This window comes from Boleophthalmus pectinirostris, unplaced genomic scaffold (assembly GCF_026225935.1).
Source record: "Boleophthalmus pectinirostris isolate CB_2022bp ecotype Guang Dong unplaced genomic scaffold, ASM2622593v1 HiC_scaffold_21, whole genome shotgun sequence".
Lineage (NCBI taxonomy): Eukaryota > Metazoa > Chordata > Actinopteri > Gobiiformes > Gobiidae > Boleophthalmus > Boleophthalmus pectinirostris.
In genome coordinates, this window is record NW_026571175.1 from 35364257 (window position 1) to 35390836 (window position 26580).

The window sequence follows — 26580 nt, forward strand, 5'->3', positions numbered from 1 at the left end:
TTATAAGAGCTGTAAAATGGAGGAGTGACTTCAGACGGAGCAGCGGTTTGTACCTTGGAACACCACAGTCCGGTGCACCGTGCTCCCCGACTCGTAGTTCTCAGGCATCGGGCTCCACAGGAAGGTGTAGTAGTCCCTCGCTGTGCTCCATCCAACCTGCAAAACACACAGAGGAAAGCTCGGATTTATGATTTCAAAGGTGGAGGGTGGAGGGTTCGCTACCTGTTTGTCTCTATGGAAAAGTTGTTGCTTTGTCTAGAACAGGGGTGTCAAACTCATTTTGGTCCGGGGCCGCATCCAACCTACTTTAATCCCAAAGGAGCCGGATCAGAAAACTCATGGCATATAAACCCCAAAAATAACAATAAGTTTAAATATTTGTGCAGAGAAACACAAATCTATTGCAGAAATCTTTTTTAATTGATGAACTCTTTTTTTTTTTACAAAATATTATAATATTATGAACAACTTGAAACTAAGAAAAATACAATTTCAACACAATGTTTCGTATCTTTTTAATTTAGCTTTTAATTGAAACTTTTACTTGTTTTATCATTATTATTATTATTATTATTATTACTATTTGCTTTTAATTAAATTACCATTAATATTTTATTTAGTCTCCATCTGTTTTTAGCTCTCTATTTATATATTTACTATAACCTTTATTGAAAAAAAAAAAAAATCTGTTGCATGTGAAGCACTTTGTGCTACATTTCAAATGTATGAAAAGTGCTATACAAATAAAGTTTGATTGATTGATTGATTGAATGTTTTAACATTAACTTGTATGGAAATAGGAATGAGTCAATTTTTGTTGTAAAATCCTGCACTCGGCTCCACTTTTCTCATGTTGTACATTTTTCTGATGAGAACGTTAAGAGCGTTAAGAGCGTTTGGAAAGAGACAAGTCTTCATTTGTGCTGCTGTGGTGGGAGGGGCCACGTACAGAGACACTGGAGACGCAGATGTGATAAACACCACAGACAATTAACAAGATTTTAATAGAAAATATAATTAAAATATTTTAGTAGAAAATCGGCTGGGGGCCAAATTAAAGGTCTAGGAGGGCCGCATCTGGCCCCCGGGCTGTATGTTTGACACCTGTGGTCTAGAATGTTCCAAGATATTTCATGTGTTTACGCTACGGCTACAAACTGAAATGTGTCTCTTGTGAACGTGAAAAGCCTGTTTCCTGACTATAAACGTCCAAAATATCAGATATTTTAGTGTTTTAAATGAATATAGTCCCTACATTTTACCCGCAGCAGTTGAACTTTTTTTTTTACCCGTTGCTATGGTGATGTCATGACAACAGGAGCAGAGCAGTGATACAGAACAGTGACGTGGCTGTGGCCCGAACTACTTGTGCGTAATGCAGTATTAATGCTGCGTTTGTTTATCCATCCGTCATCCACTCAGATCTCGGATATGAAGACATGTCCACGCTTCAGCCGTTTTATTATGTTTTGCGTGTCCAACTCGGAGAAAAACATGGACTCTAACCAGAAAATAGTATAATTCAGTATATTAGTGAAGTGAAAGCGTTGGTGTCGTGCAATAGTTGATCATTTTGGCACCACAAATATATATTTTTTTTAAATAATCTAAATTGTAACCACATTCAAATACATTAAAGGTCCTAAAACAGTCTTTTTTGCGGCGTTATCCATGGTAAACATAAGTGGACTTTGAACTGTTTTTGAAAGTTTTGGTCTTGTTTTAGCTCATTATAAAACATCTTCCTTTTTTACTGTGCTGGCAGAAAGTGGTAATTTCCCCCTCATATTGATCAATCTTAACTTGTGATTTTCTTTCTTTCTTTTCTTTTTTTAATGTATATATTCAAGATAACGCGGACACATGTTATGCATTCCTGTAACTTTAATTCCCTTTTAAAGCTTGGGATCATTGTTTCACATTTTCCAACTTGTCCAGTGTCTGCATTTAGAAAAGACAGAATGAGTCCAGTGATGGTTTATGGGCTTAAAAACAGTACAGGACAACAGATAGTGAAGATGACCAAGCTTGAAATGTAAAAACTTACTGTGATAAAGTAAAAAGTGGTTGCAAAGTCTGAGGCACTCTGTTGGAATTAGACTAAAAGTCCTTTAATTGTTGCATGGGACAAGCTTGGTCATTTTCACTATGTGTTTTTGCTTTTGAGCCTTGTCCTTGAGGAGTTCCTGTTGTGGACTTTTAACCAAGATTCTCTGGAACTCTCACGTCCTCTGTGATCTTACTGTACAGGACAAGTTTGTATTTTTACCTATGACGCAACAATCCAAGCAAAATGCAAAAGCAACATTTTGGGTGCTCGGAAAAGTTGATTCTGGATTAATCATCTACTCCAATGTTCCACAGGTTGACGTTAAACAAATCTACTTTACATTTATTCTATTACAGGTGGTTTTATTGATCAAAAATACCTAGAAAAACTGGAATTTGGTCTGGTTTTTTCTCCATGAAGATACGTTTAATGCCATACTGTGAAACATTCCAGACAAAGCAATAACATCTCCATGGAGAAAAGCATCTGATCGACCCTCTACCAGAAAAAAAATAAATAAAATAAATACATAAAAATCCTTGGCTGTAGAGCTCTGGATTAAAAATGTGAAGCAGTTAAAGCGAGAAAGAGAGTGAGCGCTTATCTACCTAACAAGAATGTGTAAGTATTTCGAAACATGTTCTTGGAGAGTCTTTTATCCAAAATAAGACGCTTTTAAGACACAAGAGACTTTGTTGTTTTTAATTACAGCTTCGGTGATTGGCTAATTACGGGCCTATAACGCAGCCGGTCCTCACAGCGCTTCAGTGTGTCATTATAAAACTAGTTAGTCAGACTGAGCCGTATACTTGTGCCTATAACAGGAAACCGCTCTTCCACACCTCCTCTTCCTCCCTCCCCCCTCGCTCCCTCGCTCCACAGGGTGCCACAGAGAGGAGGGGCACGGGGGGGCGGGTACGGGGGGCGGGCACACATGCGCACTCGCCCCAAAACACACACACACAACCCAGTCCAGACGGGGAAGGAGAGCTGGAGGTTTTAGATTATTCTGCATTCACTTCTGTCCCTTTATTTAAAAACTCTTTGGTGTTAAATTTATAAAACACTCCTCAATCAAAGTACGATAAAAAATAAAGTTTCAAATAACCCTGTGTTAGATTTTAGCTCCAAAAGATGATTAAGGAAGAAATTTGGAAGAAAAAGGAGATGTTTTTGATGCTGCTCAATCTGCATGAAGTTTTCTGAAAATGTATTGATTTTGTGTTTTCAAGTCACTTTTTACGGACTTTATAAGCAACTTTTATGAACTTTCTAAGTAATTTTAAGGTAAATTTCAGTTTGTCATTTCATTCTGCAAACAGAAATTATTCAAATATGCCTTATTTATTTGGTTCTATTTTATAGTACAGGGCAATTTTCAAGTGTCATGAGCAACCTCTAATGTTATTACACTGAGTGTGCTCGCCTCTCCACAGACCTTACCCGCGGAATATTCTCAGCAAAGCAATAACACGACATGAAGACAAACAGGTACGAGGGTAAGGTAATATATCCTCCACCAAAAAGTCACGCAATGCATCTTTAAGGATAGAGTTGAGTGATTTGACAAAAAAATGTGTCATGGATTTTCAGTTTTATGTTATTTTGTCTTAAAAATCTATTTCAGTTTTCATTTCCTGAACTTAAACAAGAATATTTTTTACCATTTCAATTTAAACAAGCTCAATTAGACATATCAACCTGGTCCCATGAGGCGTCGGTGGTTCAGTTCATCAGCACAGAAACAGTTTATGAGGAGTTATAAACCCAGCCCATATCACATGATCATTATATCCACAATGCAATGTGTGTATGTGTACAGGCCCATGAACATTTGTGTGATGTTGGTCACACATGAGAACGTCTGTGTTTACTAGTGTGGAACAAAATGTAATGTTTCATGAGTTGTGTGTGTGTTAGTTGTGTGTTGTGTGTCGCCAGAAAAAGAAGAAATGGAAATTATTTTTGTTCCAATTAGAATTCTAACGACAAACACTGAAAGAGAAAGGAACTGTTATAATTTGTGATTATCTCGAAAACTATTTATACTTGACTATACAAATGCAGAGAATTATAAATAGATCATAATTTTTCTCAGATTTTGAGACACTCCTGTTGCTCGAGCTCGATCCTTTGCGGAGTTATGACCAAAAACGCATATTTGACCTTGGTTACATTGACCTTCAAGTGACCTTGACCGGTTTCAACCTGTAACATCCAGTGTGCCCCGGTTATGTGTGTGCCAACTCGTGTGATGATTAGGTGAATATTTTAGGCCGCAGATGGTTCAGAAATTGCCAAAATCGCCGATCTTTTATAACGCGTAACCTTTCAATTGACCTGTGTGACCTCAAATGACCTCGGATCGTCACCAAACTTTTTTTTTTTTTTTTTTTTTTTTTTTTGCGGCATCGGGCACGAGGGCTTGACCAAATTCGGTGACAATCGGTTCATAAATGGCGGAATTATCGCGGATGGACACACACACACACACAGTCACACAGGGTGAACACAAAACCTGGTCAACTCTTCGGGGACCAGGTAATCAGACCAATCGTGCTCGTGTTTGCTCTATCGTTAAAATCTTTTACACCTGTGGATCTTTACGTTATTATTTTTGGCCATTTAAAATCGTAATATTCATCTAAAACGACTTGAAGCCGACTGACTCATCTGATTCGTTTGGCTACGCGGCGTTGCCAAATCCTCCGTGTGTCACCGATTAATAAAATGAAATTGTAAAATGCGAGCACGGATCAGTGGGTGTGTCCCGGTGGAGGTGAAAACGTTTGAACTTCGCTCCAAACCACAGGCTTTCATTGAGGTTTGGCTGTCGACATCTTCATTAAACTGATCATGAACCGATAAGAATTTTACAGTAATGCGGATTCATTACCAAAATTAATTACCAAAACATTGATGTAATAATAAGCGTAATTTCCGGACGATTAGGCGCAAATTTTTCTCACACTTTGAACTCTGTGTTTTGTACAACGATGCGGTGAATATATCAACGGATTATTTGTTTAAGGACACAGAGAACGCTAAACGAACATTAGTGAGTGTGATACGTCTTAATGAGTCATATGCGTTAAATCAGGTGAGTAAATGACAAGAAGAAACGGCTCAAACTTCAACAGCCGGACGCCCACTCATCCCTGATCGACACACCTGTCCCCGCCCCCTGCGAGAGTCTGAAATCTGCTGAAATCCTCCAAGACGCTGACATGATACAGACAGAACAGAGGCTCTTTCTGCAGGAGACATGCGCAGCAGTAGAGAGACCGGCGGAAGAGACGATGCGCCGAGAAACAGAGAAACGCGCTCGTTTGATTGCGTTCTGAACAGTTATTTTGTACGGAAGCCGAGAGGGGTCACAACAAACGCAAACGCCGCCAAAAATACAAATGCGAAAACACAACAAAAAGCCACAACGCACCAAAAAAAAGCCACAACGGAAATGACTGCGGGACTCTATTTTAATGCAAACGCCGCAAAAAATACAAATGCCACAACACGAACGCAAATGCCGCAACACATTAAAAAGCCACAACACATCAAAAAGACACAACACATTAAAAAGCCACAACACATTAAAAAGCCACAACACATAAAAAAAGCCACAACACATCAAAAAGCCACAACGGAAATGACAGCGGGACCCAATTTTAATGCACACACCGCAAAAAATACAAACGCCACAACACAAACGCAAATGCCACAACACATTAAAAAGCCACAACACATCAAAAAGGCACAACACATTGAAAAGCCACAACACATAAAAAAAGCCACAACAGAAATGACCGCGGGACTCAATTTTAATGCAAACGCCACAAAAAATACAAACGCAACAACACAAACGCAAATGCCGCAACAAATTAAAAAGCTACAACACACCAAAAAGCCATAACACACCAAAAAAGCCACAACACATCAAAAAGCCACAACACACCAGAAAAAGCCACAACGGAAATGACCGCGGGACTTTATTTTAATGCAAACGCCGCAACAAATACAAATGCCACAACACAAATGCAAATGCCGCAACACATTAAAGAAGCCACAACACATCAAAAAGCCACAACGGAAATGACCGCGGGACTCTATTTTAATGCAAACGCCGCAACAAATACAAATGCCACAACACAAACGCAAATGCCCCAACACATCACAAAGCCACAACACATCAAAAAGCCAAACCGGAACTGACCGCGGGACTCTAAGAAGAAGAACTACAACGTGAAAAGTAAAGGAACGGAGAAGTGGGAAACGTAAGTAAAAGTAATTTATTGTTTTAACATTATTCGTTTCACGTTGTAGTTCTTCTTCTTCACTTGCCGCTTAATCGGTCTGTCGGAAAATAGAGTCCCGCGGTCACTTACGTTGTGGCTTTTTGATGTGTTGTGGCTTTTTAATGTGTTGCGGCTTTTTAATGTGTTGCGGCTTTTTAATGTGTTGCGGCTTTTGCGTTTGTATTTGTTGCGTCTTTGCATTAAAATAGAGTGTCGCTGTCATTTCCGTTGTGGCTTTTTTTGTTGTGTTGTCGCATTTGTATTTGTTGCGGCGTTTGCGTTTGTTGTGACCCTCTCTCGGCTTCCGTACCCTCCTCATGGAAAACACGCGAAGAAATGCAGATGATGCAGATTTTAACTTCAAGACAAAGGCTGTGGAAGAAGGAGACAGAGCTGCTGCAGGTGAGATTTTGGCGACGGCAGCGCGACGAACTGACTCAACGCAAAAAGACGACAAAAGCTTTTCTGAGGCAGTAAAAGCCAATATCATCCAGCTGTGGACACAAACGTGCGTTCCCATGCGGGTGGGGCTCCGTTCCTCGTCACTGTTAACATCCGGCTCTCTTAACATCGACATCCGGATGAACAGCTTTCCACAGTTAAAGTTTTCTCAAAGGGAAGTTTCAAAATAACATCTAGTCATAGAGTAAACGTTAAGACAAATACATAACGTGTCCAGTTACATCTTAATCACCTCGATTTATGCTTAGGCCCGAGCACAGGTAGACTTCAACGAGCATCCAACAAGCTCAATAAAGCAGCGAGTGGCTATAGGTTTAATCTACACATTTTTATACAATCTAGAGAGAAAAATAGTGAGTGAAGTGGATACAACCATAGAGTGTATTTATTTAGATTACAACTCCATCATTTCAGGGAGGCTCCACGGTGTTGGCTGTTTATTTCAACAACATTAATTGAGAAGTGTTCTTATGTCGTCTGTATCACTGATATCGCTGCTGTTTCGTCTTAATTGTAAATCTGAATCTGATACTAACGTTAGCGCCGACGTGTTCAGTAGTAGATAATCTCACGTTATCTCGTATATTAACAGCGAGCCAGAACAAAGCCACGTGTTCTACTGTTTACCACCAAAAACGAAGCATCACATCCTCCAGAGTTCTACGGCCGCTATTTCCAGGCCACATCGTAAAATAATGGACAAAAACTTCACTGCAAACTATAAATACAGTACTATAATACAATACTGTAAATACAAACAGTTCAACAAGTGGCTTTCTGCTGTTCTGCCGAATGTAGTAGCTCTATCTATGTATGCATCACTTTATATATTACAATAGCAAAAAGTAAAAATATATTTTTAAAATGGTAATAAACTTCTAAATACGATCAAGAGACTGGTGTCAAATAAATTATATAAATGTGTGGACAGTAAGTGAAAAAACAAATATCTTAATACAAATACAGTATATTCAGAGTTTAAAAAGTTTATTGTCAATATTGGCTTATATTGTGTTTCTCATTCCCATGCAAATAAATAAATAGTAAATGTAAACTAGACATGTCAGATTCAGGCCCGGGGGCCGAGTTTGGCCCACAATATACTTATGTTTGTCCCGCGAGATCATATCAAATATGGATTAGACCTGCTCACCAGCTGCTGCACCACTACTACTACTACTACTACTACTACTACTACTACTATTAATACTACTACTACTACTACTACTACTACTACTAATACTACTACTACTATTAATACTACTACTACTATTAATACTACTACTACTATTATACTACTACTACTATTAATACTACTACTACTATTAATACTACTACTACTATTAATACTACTACTACTATTAATACTACTACTACTATTAATACTACTACTACTATTAATACTACTACTACTATTAATACTACTACTACTATTAATACTACTACTACTACTACTACTATACTACTACTACTATTAATACTACTACTACTACTATTAATACTACTACTACTACTACTTACTACTACTACTACTACTATTTATACTACTACTACTATTAATACTACTACTACTATTAATACTACTACTACTACTATTAATACTACTACTACTATTAATACTACTACTACTATTTATACTACTACTACTATTTATACTACTACTACTAATACTACTACTACTATTATACTACTACTACTATTTATACTACTACTACTATTTAATACTACTACTACTATTTAATACTACTACTATTAATACTACTACTATTAATACTACTACTACTACTACTACTATAATACTACTACTACTATTTATACTACTACTACTACTACTACTTATACTACTACTACTACTAACTACTACTACTTTATATACTACTACTACTATTTATACTACTACTACTACTTAATACTACTACTACTATACTAATACTACTACTACTAATACTACTACTACTACTACTACTATACTACTACTACTATTATACTACTACTACTACTATTTATACTACTACTACTATTATACTACTACTACTATTAATACTACTACTACTATTAATACTACTACTACTATTAATACTACTACTACTACTATTATATACTACTACTACTACTACTACTAATACTACTACTATTAATACTACTACTACTATACTACTACTACTATTAATACTACTACTACTATTTATACTACTACTACTACTATTATACTACTACTACTATTTATACTACTACTACTATTTATACTACTACTACTATTTATACTACTACTATACTACTACTACTATAATACTACTACTACTATTAATACTACTACTACTATTAATACTACTACTACTACTACTATTTACTACTACTACTACTATTTATACTACTACTACTATTTATACTACTACTACTATTTATACTACTACTACTATTAATACTACTACTACTACTACTACTATTAATACTACTACTACTATTATACTACTACTACTATTAATACTACTACTACTATTAATACTACTACTAAATAATACTACTACTATTAATACTACTACTACTACTACTACTACACTACTACTCTGATGATGCTTTAGAGTAAATCACAGTCCAGTAAACTGAGCTTGGATGAAAGTTTTCTTTATAATATTTGACTGTTCATTGTTGAAAGATTCAATTTTCATTGAAGCAAGTTGTTGGACTGTGAAAAAAATAAAATAAAATAAAATACAATTTAAAAGGAGTTCAAAAGCTACAGATAGGCTATAGAGACATTATTTATTTTTAAAATGTTATTATTTTATATTCAGCTTGTTCTGGATTCAGTGTTTAAGCAAAACTGTTATTAAACATTTATTTAAATAAGAAAAGGTTTAACATTACATAACTCGAAGGAAGCAAAAACATGCAGATGTTGATGAAATTTTTCAATAAATATTTAGTTTGGTCCAGGACTTAGTCCCAGTTTTTAATTTCGGCTCAATGTGAATTTGAGTTTGACTCTCCTGATGTAAACAGTGCAAAAGTGCAAAAGTATATCACAGTTATAAGAAGAAACAGCTGTATATTTTGTGTTTTGTGCAGCTTCCTTTTCATATTAACATTAAAATAAAGCTTTGGGAGTATTTTTAGACACCAGATCAACAGAAACTTTCTCTTTCTCTATATCTCTACATAAAACTCAATGAAACTTTCTTGCGTCTCTGCCGTGGCGTCTGCTCTTGTGCTGTTCGTGTTCTGGTGCGTCGGAGGTGACAGTTGTTAAATGAAGGTGTGCACATTTTCAGAGGGTCATAAATCTGCCACTGACTCCCACAGGTGTGATCCCGGGTTACATAAGAGCACGGATCCACATTCACAGCATTCTGAGCACCGGGCCCCGACAGCTCAGGGGCCCTCCCACTATCACAGCACAGCAAAAACTACAGTGTTAAAATGAACTCTCACAGAGTCAATTTGAACATTTTCTCAGGGTTTATGTGTGTCCAGTCTGTTCTATTTTTAGTTCATTTCATATTTTTGGAAATGTTAATTAAGTAACACTGGACTAAAGTTCCTGTTTAATCCCAAAATCAAGAGTTATATGAACGTTTTGAGAGTAAACAGATAACACTTTGTAGAGTTATCCTGATTTAGCTCAACAACACACAGAGGAGTTTTATTTTTACACTTTATTTGAGTTAATTTAAGATAAAATTATGAACAAAACTGGGTCAAACGTATGGTGGTTCACAGGAGTTTGAAGTGGTGGGTGTGAGGAGAGAAGTTGAATTAACACTAAGGGAAGTTAAATTAACATTTAAAAAAGTTGAATTAGTAATAAGAGAAGTTGAATTAACACTAAGGAAATTGAATTAACACTAGAGGAAGTTGAATTAACACTAAAATTTGAATTAACACTAAGAGAAGTTGTGTTAACACTAGTAAAGATGAATTAACACTAAAGGAAGTTGAATTAACATTAAGAAAAGTTGTATTAACACTAGAGGAAGTTGAATTAACACTAGAGGAAGTTGAATTAACACTAAGGGAAGTTGAATTAACACTAAAGGAAGTTGAATTAACACTAGGAGAAGTTGAATTAACACTAGGAAAAGTTGTATTAACACTAGAAAAGTTAAATTAACACTAGGAGAAGTTAAATTAACAGTACGAAAAGTTGAATTAACACTAGGAAAAGTTGTATTAACACTAGGAAAAGTTGTATTTACACTAGGAGAAGTTGAATTAACACTAGGAGAAGTTAAATTAACACTAGGAAAAGTTGTATTAACACTAGGAGAAGTTGAATTAACACTAGGAAAAGTTAAATTAACACTAGGAAAAGTTGTATTAACACTAGGAGAAGTTGAATTAACACTAAGGGAAGCTGAATTAACACTACGAGGAATTGAATTAACACTAGGATAAGTTGAATTAACACTAGGAAAAGTTGTATTAACACTAGGAAAAGTTGAATTAACACTAGGAAAAGTTGAATTAACATTAGGAAAAGTTGTATTAACACTAGGAGAAGTTGAATTAACACTAAGGGAAGCTGAATTAACACTACGAGGAATTGAATTAACACTAGGATAAGTTGAATTAACACTAGGAAAAGTTGTATTAACACTAGGAGAAGTTAAATTAACACTAGGAAAAGTTGTATTAACACTAGGAAAAGTTGTATTAACACTAGGGGAAGTTGAAATAATATCAACCATATCAATTCTGGCAAATAACCCCAACTTGAACCTCCATTTAACTTTCAAATAGTTAAAACAACACTTTTTTTGGTGTTAAAAAACAACTCTGAAATATTGTACGCTGAAATTTTAATCCTTCAACCCTGAAATTTACACAAATTAAAGCAAAAATGCAACTGGAAAGGAGCGAATCAGCAAATCTCAGCAGCTGCAGCCATTTTATATAATTATTTAGATTGCGTAACATAAAAATATCGAAAAATATTCAATTAACTTTATTATTTTGTGTTGTTTTGTGTTTATTTTTCCGTTTTAATGTAATTAACACCTCAGTATGTAACTTTCGAGCCAAAAAAGCGAGTAAAATAAAAGTAAGAGTGTTTTTATTGCAGAGAAACTTTACGATGCTTGTCAGAGAAATCGTTATTACATATTTGTCGTGAAGACTTTGTTGTGTTTGAGTTCCTGTGGTCTGGAGCAGGAAATGTCACTGAACCTGAGGAACTGTTCAGTCATTTTTCTGTTGGCAGATTTTCATGTTCAAATTAAGTTATTAAACGATCACGAGGATAATTATGTCAGATTAACTCTTCTGCGGCTGAAACACATGAGAACGGAAATCATGTCAGTTCTAAGAAAAGATCAGAAGATAAAAAAAACTAATTTAACTTTCAAATGTTTAATAATAGACAGACTAGACCAGAGCCAGACAAGGACTAAACCAGGACTAGATCAGGAATAAAACAGGACAAGACCAGGACTAAACCAGGGATAAACCAAGACTAAACCAGGAATAAACAGGACAAGACCAAGACTAAACCAGGACAAGACCAGGACTAAACCAGGAATAAAACAGGACAAGACCAAGACTAAACCAGGACAAGACCAGGACTAAACCAAGATGAAACCAGGATGAGACCAGGAGTATACCAGGACTAAACCAGGACTAAACCAGGACTAAACCAGGACTAAACCAGGGCTAAACCAGGACTAAACCAAGACTAAACCAGGAATAAAACAGGACAAGACCAGGACTAAACCAGGGCTAAACCAAGAGTAAACCAGGAATAAAACAGGACTAGACCAAGGCTAAACCAGTATCAAACCAGGACAAGACCAGGACTAAACCAAGATTAAACCAGGATGAGACCAGGAGTATACCAGGACTAAACCAGGACTAAACCAGGACTAAACCAGGACTAAACCAGGGCTAAACCAGGGCTAAACCAGGACTAAACCAGGGCTAAACCAGGGCTAAACCGGGGCTAAACCAGGACTAAACCAGGGCTAAACCAGGGCTAAATCAGGACTAAACCAAGACTAAACCAGGAATAAAACAGGACTAGACCAAGACTAAACCAGGACTAAACCAGTATTAAACCAGGACAAGACCAGGACTAAACCAAGATTAAACCAGGACAAGACCAGGACTAAACCAAGATTAAACCAGGACAAGACCAGGACTAAACCAAAATTAAACCAGGAAAGCAGGACAAGACCAGGACTAAACCAAGATTAAACCAGGACAAGACCAGGACTAAACCAAGATTAAACCAGGACAAGACCAGGACTAAACCAAGATTAAACCAGGACAAGACCAGGACTAAACCAAGATTAAACCAGGATGAGACCAGGAGTATACCAGGACTAAACCAGGACTAAACCAAGATTAAACCAGGATGAGACCAGGACTAAACCAAGATTAAACCAGGATGAGACCAGGACTAAACCAAGATTAAACCAGGATGAGACCAGGACTAAACCAAGATTAAACCAGGATGAGACCAGGAGTATACTAGGACTAAACCAGGACTAGGCCAGGATTAAACCGGGACTAAACCAGGGCTAAAGCAAGCCTAGACCAGGAATAAAACAGGACAAGACAGGGACTAAACCAGGACTAAACCAGGACTAAACCAGGACTAGACCAGGAATAAAACAGGGCTAAACCAGTATTAAACCAGGACAAGACCAGGACTACTTTGGGACATATACAAGATAGATACCCAAACAAATACGAGTCAGGTTTGTGGAGATGCAAGCCGCTCACAGTAAAGACACAAATCTTTTTAATGCATTATATCTTATTTATATTACACACAATGGACTCTTGTGAGCCTTAGATCATGTTATAATGTTGGCAAAAGGAGAAATTTAATTTGTCAGCTGGACAAGAGTTTATTTTTGTGGTGTATTTTCGGCCAAAATAAACTTTTGTCCAGCTGACAAATAGAATTTTTTCTTTTGCCATGGATTCTACCTGGACGACTGAGGGATTTGACAAGTTATAATGTAATTTCCTCCCCAAAAACAGACCTGGAGTTGTGTTTTGTTTCATTCACGTGTTTGAGTAACTCTTTATTATTAGTCTGTCTACATCTCCAAAGCTCAAAATGCTCAGATCCACCTTGTGATGTCATGTAGTGGTAGTTTTGAACAGCTCCTTTTACCTTTAGTTCAGTAGAAATTGGGAATTCCAGGATTGAAACGATCCAAATGATTCTAGTGAAGGTGTGCGGACTTTAAAAACACAGTGGAGCACTTCCTGTATTTCCACGTGACATCACAAGGTGCAGGGTTTGTGTGTTAAACGTGTGTGAATGAAACAAAACACAACTCCAGGTTTGTTTGCGACGACGAAACAACATTATTTCAGAAAAAAGCGTAATACGAGCCCTTTAAACTCGACTAAAATGAAAAATCGTTTGTTTTTTTAGCAGATTTTTGGCTAAAAGTTTCACACTGTGGCTTTAACACAATAAATTTGGACCATTATTAATATCTAGTTGAACATGATATTACGCCCCAAGTAAAAAATTTAAATAAATACAGAAACATTTAGTCATAAGATTCACTGTTAAATGACAAAGGTTTTCGAAATTAAAAGTGAATGAAGTTACCTGTAATACCATTAGATTTTATGATGTTGCTATTAGTGTTTGAGAATCATAAATAAAACCTTGGCGACTTTTCAAACCGATGTAAACAGCGGTTGGTGCCAGTTCTCGCCAACCTGTTTGTTTTGTAACGTCAACGGAGCCAAAAACCATCACCGTAAATCACCCACGGCTCCTTCTGGCTCTCGGTGTTTCCACGGAACAAAACAACATCAGGTTTTCCAGATGCACGACGTTTCTTTGACCGAACAGAGGCAGAGTTACTTAAGTCGTTTTATGGACAATAGAACTTTTCACTTTTCAGAGTCGCAAACTTTTACTCCGACCTGAGGCGCATTTTTACTGAAGTAACTGTGAGTCTAAAGTGACAAAAACTTTAAGTGACAATAGGATTTTTTTGGTATTTTTTTTATCCTGAAAACACCAAAACAGGACTAGACCAGAACTAAACCAGAACTAAACAAGAACTAAACCAGGACTAAACCAGAACTAAACCAAGACTAGACCCGGACTAAAACAGGACTAGCCCAGAACTAAACCAGGACTAAAACAGGAACAAAACAGGACTAGCCCAGGACTATACCAGGACTAAACCAGAACTAAACCAGGACTAAACCAGGACTAAACCAAGACTAGACCCGGACTAAAACAGGACTAAAACAGGACTAGACCCGGACTAAAACAGGACTAAACCAGAACTAAACCAGGACTAAACCAAGACTAGACCCGGACTAAAACAGGACTAAAACAGGACTAGCCCAGAACTAAACCAGGACTAAAACAGGACTAGCCCAGAACTAAACCAGGACTAAAACAGGAACAAAACAGGACTAGACCAGGACTAGACCAGGGCGAGATCAGGACTAGACCAGGACTAGACCAGGACTAGACCACAACTAGACCAGGAATGAACTAGGACAAAAACAGGACTAAAGCAGGACTAAACTAAGACTAAACCAGGACTAAACCAGGACTAGACTAGGACTAAAACAGGAATAAAACAGGACTAAACCAGCACTGGACTAGGACTAAAACAGGACTAGACCAGGACTAGACCAGGACTAGACCAGGACTAGACCAGGACTAAAACAGGACTAGACCAGGACTAGACCAGGACTAGACCAGGACTAGACCAGATAATTACACAACAGAGCATTTACACAGCACTGATTTAAGTCTATGTGAAATACTTAAAGCTACAGTGTGTAACTTTCCGGAGGAGGAAATTCAACTGTATGATTCCATGAAAACAGAAAGTTAAAGCCTCATACTGGAGCATTTTCCATGGAGAAGCTGAATTAACACTAAGGGAAGTTGAATTAACTTCAGACATATCAACTCTGACAAATAACACAAACTTGAACTCCCATTTAACTTTCATAGAGTTAAAATATAAAACTCTGAAATATTTTACTCTAAAATTTTAACCCTTCAACCCTGAACTTTACTGTGCATCACAACCATTACAGTGCAGGGCCCAAACTGTGGCTCAAATTAAAGCAAAAACGCAAATGGAATCGATGAGTCAACAAATTCAAATCAATTTGAATTGATTTGACTTGATTTAAATTGTCTTTTAAATACAGGAAGCTCTTTACATTTCCATTCTCATTATACACTTTCAATTATATTTGTATACACATTTATACATTTAACATCATTTCACTGACTAATAATTTAAATCTAAATCTAAAACCAGGACTAAACTACAACTAAAACCAGGACTAAAACCAGGACTAACCCAGGTCTAAACCAGGACTAAACTAGGACTAAAACAAAGTCTAAAACCAGGTCTAAACAAAAAGACACCTAACAGTCGGTGGACATACTTTAAGGCAGCAGCGACTTCATATAAAAATCATTTTTCTATCAATAATATTTTTAATCTGGTTAACTAAAGACTGGATTTTTTTATTGTCTTTTAGCAGATAAAACAAAACATCTCATGTTAAGATCCCCGTCTTTGCTTCTCTACGTCATTTAAAAAAGCATGACAACATAGGGTAATCCAAAGTATTCAGATTACATTACTCACTTTAAGTAATTTAATGGATTACGTTACAAACTACATTTTGGGATATGTAATCTGTAATCTGAAGGGAAATACATTTTAAAAGTCACCTTCACAACACTAACACACCAGTAATTTTGGAACTTCTTGTTGAAATCTCCTCAAATTTTCACATAACGTTTAGAAACAGATCAAGATTTTATATTTAGTGTTTTCTTTTTGTTCTGTTTTCAGGTTGAGCTTCACAAACAGAAGAACTTTTGTGTTTTGGAATTTGCTCACTCACACTCATCCCAGACTGTGGAAAAACTTCCCCATCTGGCAAAAAAAGTCCCACAATAAAGTTTTGATGTTCAACACCTAAACTGTTCAATTATACTGAGCTAGACATTTTAGTTTTCAAGATAAATGCTTTTAAAATGTCTAATTTTGGGGACAGTGTAAATCTGCAAAAGCACAATAATCCTGTTTTACAAGTAAGAAAGTGAGGAATAAATCTGTTTCATAATAATCCTCAAATTCATGATTTAGAGTGATTTCTTGGGCCACTACTTTGTACTTGTACTTGAGTATTATTATTTTCAGTGTTGGGGAGTAACAGATTACATGTACCAGAGTTACATAATCAGAGTACAAATGATGAGTAACTGTATTCAGTTACAGTTACTGTTTCAGTGAGTGGTAATTGGATTACAGTTACTTTGTTGAAATAAATGGATTATATGGCGGGATTTTCCTGTTTTCACATTTTGGGCTAAACTAGGACTAAACCAGGACTAAAACCAGGACTAAACCAAGTCTAAACTAGAACTAAAACTAGAACTAAAACTAGGACTAAACTAGAACTAAACTAGAACTAAAACCTGGACTAAACCAGGACTGAACAAGGGCTAAAACCAGGACTAAAACCAGGACTAAAGCCAGGATTAAAACCAGGACTAAACCAGGACTAACTAGAAATAAAACCAGGACTAAACCAGAACTAAACTAGAACTAAAACAGGACTAAAACCAGGCCTAAACCAGGTATAAAACCAGGACTAAACTAGAACTAAAACCAGGACTAAAATCAGGGCTAAACCTGGTATAAAACCAGGACTAAACTAGAACTAAAACCTGGACTAAAACCAGGACTAAATCAGGACTAAACCAGGACTAAACTAGAAATCCTGTTTTACATGTAAGAAAGTCAGGAGTAAAACAGTTTCATAATAATCCTTAAAGTCACGATTTGGAGTAATTTCTCGGGCCACCACTTTGTACTTGTACTTGAGTATTGTTATTTTGCAGTAACATTACTCCGTGAGCAGGACCGAAGCAAACAGGGCCAGGGACATTCTTCCCGCCTCCCGGTTTGGCTGGACCGTTTCCAGACTCACATGTGGAGAAAGCCGAGCTCATAAATTATTTGTGTAATTGCAGAGTGCAGGTTTGAGTGACGTGCGTTTGTGAGCGGCGGAGCATTCCTGCGCCGCTGAGATGTTATAAAATAATGACAGGAGCAGCGTATATCCATCATGAGGCTGAGGTGTGAGTGAGCGTCGTGATGACAAGCTAATTATACACCACAGCAACGGGTTTGTCCCAGCCGCCATCAGGCACCAAGCACCAGGCATCAAGCACCAGGCATCAGACATCAGACATGCTCCGACCCACCGCCGCAGCAGGGGCTTTCTGACGCTAACGCTAACGCCGCTAACGCTGCTAATGTCTGCTAATGCCGCTAATGCCGCTAACGATGCTAACGTCCATAAATCTGCAGAAGTCTGAGCGGCGGGAAACGGTCACACTGTGAATATAAAAACAAGAATCTAACCCGGTGTGAACCAGGACTAAAACAGGACTAATCCAGGACTAAAACAGGACTAAACCTTGGATAATCCAGGGCAAATCCAGGATTTAACCAGGATTTAACCAGGACTAATCCAGAGCTAAACCAGGACTAAACCAGGTCTAAAACATGACCAAAACATGACTAAACCTTGGATAATCCAGGACTAAACCAGAACTAAACCAGGACTGAACCAGGACTAAACAGGACTGAACCAGGATTGAACCAGGACTAAACCAGGACTAAACCACGACTCAGCAAGGACTCAACCAGGACTGAACCAGGAGTAAAACATGACCAAAACATGACTAAACCAGGGATAATCCAGGACTAAACCAGAACTAAACCAGGACTAAACCAGGTCTAAACCAGAGCAAAGCAGGACTCAACTAGGACTAAACCAAGGATAAACCAGGGATAAACCAGAGCTAAACCAGAACTAAACCAGGACTAAACCAGGTCTAAACTAGGGCTAAAACATGACCAAAACATGACTAAACCAGGTATAAACCAGAACTAAACTAGAATTAAACCATTGCTAAACCAGGGATAATCCAGGATTAAACAACAACTAAACCAGGGCTAAATCCGGACTAAACTAAACCAGGTATAGACTAGTCCTGACTTTGGACTAGACCAGTTCTGTATTGTCAGCATTAAAACAAATAAATTAGAATTAAACCATAACGTAAGTATAAATCAAAACTTGACTGAATCAGGTCCAAACTAGAACCAAGCCAGGACCAGACCAGGCCTGTAATTGGGCTACACCATAAATCAAGGAATAACCTAGATATTAAACCTGCGGATGCACCGATCCAGGTTTTTTTTTTTTTTTGTTTTTTGTTCCGATACTAATGACGATACTTTGACTTTAAGTATCAAATGACACCCGATATCAACCGATACCAGGGCAGAGACTGAAAATAATATTTATTTTATTTAAACGCAAACAGCAGAAGGCAAAAAAAAAAAAAATAAAATAAATAAAATAATAATAATAATAATAATGTAAAAAATAAATAAATAAAAAATACTCGTGTGTTTTGTAACTGCAGAACTTCTCTGTAAAAAATGCACTTTTAATATTATGAAACATTTTGAGCCAACACTGGACACTGGAAATTACACCAATTTACAGACAAAAGTGAGATATCGGCTGAATCGATATCCTCAAAGCCGATTTCCGATCCACCAAAATGTTCAATATTGGCACCGATATCCGATACCTGTATTGTATCAGTGCATCTATAAATAAACAACACGTAAACAATGAAAGCACAGGACAAAAACTCATCTAGAATTTAGGCAGGACTTGACCAGGTCTAAACTTGGACTACACTTGGTCTGCATCGGGACAAATCAAGGACTAAACTGATTAAACCGAGTAAAAACCGTGAGTAAATCATGTAAAAACAGGACCACAACTAACATAAATTAAAATATTATCAAACCTAAACTAGGTCAAAACTTGAATCAGAAAAAGGTTTAATAACACGGTCACGAAAAAAAAACACAAAGTACGAATTTGCATTGGCGATGTGACACGACATGAAGCCAATAATAATAATAAAACAATAAATAACTACAGCGTGTCTAAACCAGAACAGGACCAACCAGACCAGGACCAGACCAGCACAAATTAGTCAACATCAATAGAACGACATGACAAAGCGCGTGTACAGCTCATTTACGACTCTGTTAAGCTTTCATGACTCGTTTTATTATCTTAATTAGGACGAGTGGCCTTAGATAAAGCTTCAGTTTATATTTCCATTGCCTTTTTTATTTTATTTTATTTTATCTGTATTGTGCAAGTTTATGAAATGTGATATAGAAATAATAATAATAATATACGGTTATATAATTATGCTTTATTGACACCAGTCCCTCGCTATTCTCTAAGTTTTACTAAAATTTTTATACTTTTTACTCTTAGTTATTGTAATATAATGTAAAGTGTGAGCTCCTGCGTGCTCTGTTCCACCTTGTGATGTCATAAAGTGGTCATTTTCAAGTAAACAGCCACATTCTACCTTAAATTCAGTAAAAAAAAAAAAAGCGAATTCCAGAGCTGAAAACATTTAAATGATTCTAGTGAAGGTGCATGAAGGACTCTCGGCATCACCACATGACATCACAAGGTGGAGCAGAGTGTTTTGAGTTTGCGAGAAGAGCTCAGGTTAAATAAACGTGCAGGGTTTGTGTGTTAAACATGTGTAAAATGAAATAAAACACACAACTTCAGGTCTGTTTATGATGAGGAAACTACATTAGAACAGAAAATAAGCGCTTTAAACGCAACTAAAATGAAAAATCAGGCTTTTATTTTAGACTTTCGGTATCACCACATGACATCACAAGGTGGAACAGAGTGTTTTGAGTTCGAGAGAAGAGATCAGGTTAAATAAACGTGCAGAGTTTGTGTGTTAAACATGTGTAAATTAAATAAAAAACACAACTTCAGGTGCGTTTGTGATGAGGAAACTGAATTAGAAGAGAAAATAAGCACTTTAAGCAACTAAAATGAAAAATCTGGGTTTTATTTTAGCAGATTTTGCAGAAGTAATTTCCTTTTTTTGGGTCAGTGAAGTCTGTAGGTGTGCGTTTGTCCACTAGGGGGCGTGTGTGTCTCGCTGTAGCCTCCTGCTGCGCCTGGAGAAGCAGCTTGCACGCAGTTAAACACCTGCACACGCCAACAGAGACCGAGAGAGAGCGAGAGAAAGCGAGGCGAGGGGGGGCTGGATTCCTCTCCTCCTGACTCATCTCATATCTGACGGTTGGCCTCGGGGCAGCGAGCGCAGCCAGTTCTGAAGACGCAGGTAATGTCAGGTTACGCCAGAGTGGCTCTCGACCAATCCCGCGCCGGCTGCACAGTTGTGGAGCCTTTGTTTTTCGGCTCGAGGAGGGTTTGTGTAAGGTAGTTTTACCCCCGCACCGAGTAAATGATTATGATAGTTACAGCTAAAACACATAACGCGGGATAATAAATTACTGTTGATGGTTTAACAAGGAAAATGTCAAGTTTCATGTAATGGCTGTGGTTTTATAGGATCTCTCTCACTGTCTCATTGTATGCGTTTAAATGGTTTATAGAGCAGATTCTGTGGTGTACTCCTATGAATATTGTCTATTGTAGTGCTTAACTCTTTCTCCCTTGGACGCCGACTAGGAACAACCCAAACATATATGACTAGGACTACCTATAGAGCAGGGGTGTCAAACTTATTTTGGTTCGGGGGCCGTATCCAACCGACTTTGAACCAAAAGGGGCCGGATCAGAAAACTCATGTCATATAAACCACAAAAATAACAATAAGTTCAAATATTTGTGCAGAGAAACACAAATCTATTACAGAAATCTTTTTTAATTGATGAACTCATTCTTTTACAAAATATTATAATATTATGAACAACCTGAAACTTTAAGGAAAGTACAATTTCAACTCAATGTTTTAACATGAACTTGTATGTAAATAGGAATAAGTCAATTTTTCTTGGAAAATTCTGCACTCTGCGTCCGCTTTTCTCATTTTTGACATTTTTCTGATGAGGGTGTCACGGTCAACAGTCAAAACGATCGTCCTTTAAGAGCGTTTGGAAAGAGACAAGTCTTCATTTGTGCTGCTCTGGTGGGAGGGGCCACGTACAGAGACGCTGGAGACGCTGCTGTGATAAACACCACAGAAAATTAACAAGATTTTAATAGAAAATATAATTTAAATATTTTAGTAGAAAATCAGCCAAGGGCCAGATTAAAGGTCTTGGAGGGCCGGATCTGGCCCCCGGGCCGTATGTTTGACACCTGTGCTAAAGCATAACTGCATAAAAGAAAACAGACTTCCATGAGTGATTATAAACAGTGTTGGGAAGGTGACTTTTAAAATGTAATCCCCTACAGATTACAGATTACATACACCAAAATGTAGTTTGTAACATAATCCATTAAATTACTTAAAGTGAGTAATGTAATCTGATTACTTTAGATTACTTGATGTTGTCGTGCTTTTTAAAACAACATAAATGTACCAACCACATCCTGAAAATTCTTGTTTGTTTTCTTCAAATTGTCTGTTGAGCCCAAGTCTCCATGAACAGACTTTTGTTTTACTGTAGAGAAACAAAGATGAAGATTTTAACATAAGATGTTTTGTTTTATCTGCTAAAAGACAAGAAAAAGTCCAGTCTTTACTTAAACATGTTAAAAATATTATTGATAGAGAAATTATTTTTATATGAGATCACTGCTGCTTTAAATTAGGTCCACCTACTGTTGGTGTCATATTGTTTAGTCCTGGTTTAGTCCTGTTTTAGTCCTGGTTTTGTTTTTGCATCAACTCCTGCGTAGAAAACTGTGTATAGTCTTATTCATGACCGGTCCAAAGTTTTAGAACACCCTCATTTTTCTAGTTATTTATTGCAACTCAAGTCGTGCAAGTCCAGACTATAGAGGGGCAGATAATACTCCCTACAACTGTACAACAACTCCCCCACTGCGCCAGACGATAGAGGGACATATAATACTCCCTACAACTGTACAACAACTCCCCCACTGCGCCAGACTATAGAGGGACATATAATACTCCCTACAACTGTACAACAACTCCCCCATTGCACCAGACTATAGAGGGACAGATAATACTCCCTACAACTGTACAACTCACTGATTGCACCAGACTATAGAGGGACATATAATACTCCCTACAACTGTGCCAGACTATAGAGGGACATATAATACTCCCTACAACTGTACAACAACTCCCCCACTGCGCCAGACTATAGAGGGGCAGATAATACTCCCTACAACTGTACAACAACTCCCCCATTGCACCAGACTATAGAGGGACATATAATACTCCCTACAACTGTACAACAACTCCCCCATTGCACCAGACTATAGAGGGACAGATAATACTCCCTACAACTGTACAACTCACTGATTGCACCAGACTATAGAGGGACATATAATACTCCCTACAACTGTACAATCAGCCAGACTATAGAGGGACATATAATACTCCCTACAACTGTACAAAAACTCATCCTGAATATCTTAATATTATGTCTGTCTACATCTCCAAAGTTCAAAATACTCTGTTGTACATTGTGATGTCATGAAGTGGTTGTTTTCAAGTGAACAAAGACCTGGGCATTGTACAACTTCATGGCCTTTCAATCAATCAATCAATCAATCAAACTTTATAAAGCGCTTTTCATACAAAAAATGTAACACAAATGCTTTACAGTGATTATAAACAATCCCACATTTACATCCATTCCAAGATGAATTGCTTTTATTTCAGAGTTTTTTTTGTTTTTTGTTGTTTTTGTTTGTTTGTTTGGCCTCACTTTTTCATTGCTTAGAACATAAACTCTTTCCAGTCTAAGCAGCTCATCAAATTTTTTATATGTAAAGAAATAGAATTAATATTATGCAGAATTGATTTCAGCATTTTGGCCTCCATAATGTTTTCTGTTTCTTATGTGGCCCCATCGAAGAAATAATTGCCCACCTCTGAGTTAACAGGTTAGCCAGGCTGGTGCCACCTCGTGCCTCCACTCAATTTTACTTCTCTCCAGTGACTAGGTCAGGAATCAAAATACACAAGACGGTTTGCCAATCAGTGAAGAGCTGCAAACGTCAAACTCGCCGCGTCTGTCTGTGTCCCTTTTGTGGAACAGCACAACAGTAAACAAAGCGTCGAGATGGATGTAGACAAAGACAGACATTCTGTGTTGGCAACGATTCTCGAGATCGAGGATTTCAAGCCGGAACAAAGAGAATGTTTGGTGAATTTTATCAAGGGGAAAGACGTTATTGTCCTTCTTCCTACAGGACTTGGTGCATTACATACATCACGACCAAACAGCAGCGATTGGTTAAATAAAAAAAAGTATCCGTCTACTGTCGAGCAAACGAATCTTAATGCTGCGAGGTCAGACGGTTTCCACAAAGTGAAACCGTCTGATGAATGATCCAGATGATTCTACTAAAGGTGTGTGGAGTCTAAAAACACAGTGGAGCACTTCAATCAATGTATCATTGGTTCATTCGTTTTTCAATATAAAACCAACAATAAGAAAACGAAAAAACAACAATTTTCTTCATTATTTGTCTCCAAAACCAAAATGCAAAAAGGGATAATGATTCATTTTTTTTCAGTTTTCAATTTTGTGTTTAAATGAAGAATGGATAAAACAGATAATGACCGTTTCGACCGCTGGACTTTTGCATCGCATATGGACTGAACCAGGACTGATCCAGGTCTGGGACCAGACCAGGACCAGACCGGGACCAGACCGGGACTGAGACCGAGACCAGACCAGGACCAGGCCGGGACCAGGCCAGGATCAGGACTGAGACCGGGACTGAGACCGGGACTGAGACCGGGACTGAGACCAGGACTGAGACTGAGACCAGGCTGGGATTAGACCAGGAACAGACCGGAGGCTCAGAGCCCACGGCTGGGCTGGAGCTCATAGCTGAGGCTTGGACTCTGCGGAGGCTCTGAGTCAAAGCTCGGAGTCCGGTCGGAGTCCAGTCTGGTCCGGTCTGGTCCCGGTCTGGTCCCGGACCTGGATCAGTCTTGGTTCTGTCCGTATGCGGTGCAGAAGTACGGCATCGCGGTTACTGAAGTCACGTAAACGGGAAAAGGTCGTTATCCCTTTTTTCCATTTTTCATTTAAACACAAAATCGAAAACTGAAAAAAACAAATCATTAACTGTTTTTTCATTTTGGTTTTGGAGACAAATAATGAAGAAAACAGTTTTGGTTTTATAATGAAAAACAAATGAACCAATGACACACGGATTCACTTCCTGCATCACCACCTGACGTCACATGAGTGTTTTCAATTTGAGATCATCAGGGTTTGTGTGTTAAACATGTGTGAGTGAAACACTTTTTCATGTCGTTTTCTCATTATAACATACATCAGACCTATTATAACTTTGAACACAACCGCTCCACAAAAAGCTCAGGTTCTGTTTTACAAACCCAGCTCTGTGATAAGCCTCTCGTTCCTCGTACCACAGACAAGCCACACACGCGTCAGATCCGGGGCCCGGCGCTTCCTGCCCGGGGCCCATCTCCTCACCATCAAAGCTCACGGCCGCGTTACAACAATCACATTTTCCAATCAACTTTTTTCCAAATAAAGGCAGCCGCTGATTCCTTTTTAATGACGCGGCGTGTTTTGAAGTCGCGGGGTTAACGGGACTCGACTGTTGTCTCTGGACTTTTACGAGGCTTTGGGTTTCCTCTTAATTATGTGTGAGATTTGATGGCGTTGATAAAAGAAAAGAGGGATGTGGGGAGGAGAGATGGGAAAAGGAGAGAGGAGTGTATGCATCTAATTATAAAGCTTATTATTAGGAATTAGGAAGGTTTGGTTTAGTTTAGTTTTTTATTTGAAGGGACAATGCACAGAGACATGAAGCTCATAAAAACAAATGTGCCGCACCAGATTTTAGATGAAAAGCCTGTTTCCATCTGCAGTCCCTAATTTATAAATGTAATTATACAATGCCATGAGTCAACAATAAGAACAATACACACTGTCCAATCTCAAACACACACACACACCGTATCTGTATATTTAGGGCCCGCATGTCCAAACTACGGCCAGTGGGCCAAATGCGGCCCTCAGACAAATTTTTCTCGACCCTCGGGTTTCCAGATGAATTGGTCCAAATTACCTTTCATCAATTAGAAATGAACCTTTTACTGCAAGCTTTCTGAAAATCGACCTTGATAAAACCAGTATTTAATATTTAGTCTGCGGTTTTGAGGATCTTAACATGAATAAAGACTCATGGTTCATTCTAACGTGTTTAAACCTGCACGTATTTTAATTATTGAGCCGTGCGGTTTTAAGTTTTGTTTCTGTAAAACGGGCATGTCCAAACTACGGCCCGTGGGCCAAATGCGGCCCTCGGACAAATTTTTCTTGCCCCTCAGGCTTCCAGGTGACTTGACCCAAATTACCTTACATCAATTACATATTAAATTTTTACTGCAGATTTTTTGAAAAATCTACCTTGATAAAGCGAATATTGAATATTTAGTGTGTGGTTTTAAGAATCTTAGCATGAATAAAGACTGAGGTTCATTCTAATGTGTTAAACATGCGCATATTTTAATTATTCACTGTACTGAGCGTCAGTCTACGGCCCTCGATCGACCTTCTACTTTGTCTGTGTTTAGATATGTGGCCCTTGATGAAAAAAGTTTGGACACCTCTGATTTAGGGCGACAGGAGCTCAGTTGGTCGAGCGTTTGTCCACTGATCTGAAGTTTTGGCGGTTCGAATCGCGCTCTCGACATAAACATCACTGGTTGGGCGGTCAGATCCACTGAGCCAC

General features: G+C 37.8%; 1 protein-coding gene across 1 annotated transcript in view; it reads right to left on the reverse strand.

The window, feature by feature from the left end:
• Window positions 1-26580, reverse strand: part of LOC110160382 (tax1-binding protein 1 homolog A-like) — a 101738-nt gene that overhangs the window by 65954 nt on the left and 9204 nt on the right. Inside the window, exon 3 of the mRNA XM_055157022.1 lies at window positions 54-156. Coding sequence (XP_055012997.1) covers window positions 54-156 — 103 coding nt within the window. The remainder of the gene's footprint in view (window positions 1-53; window positions 157-26580) is intronic.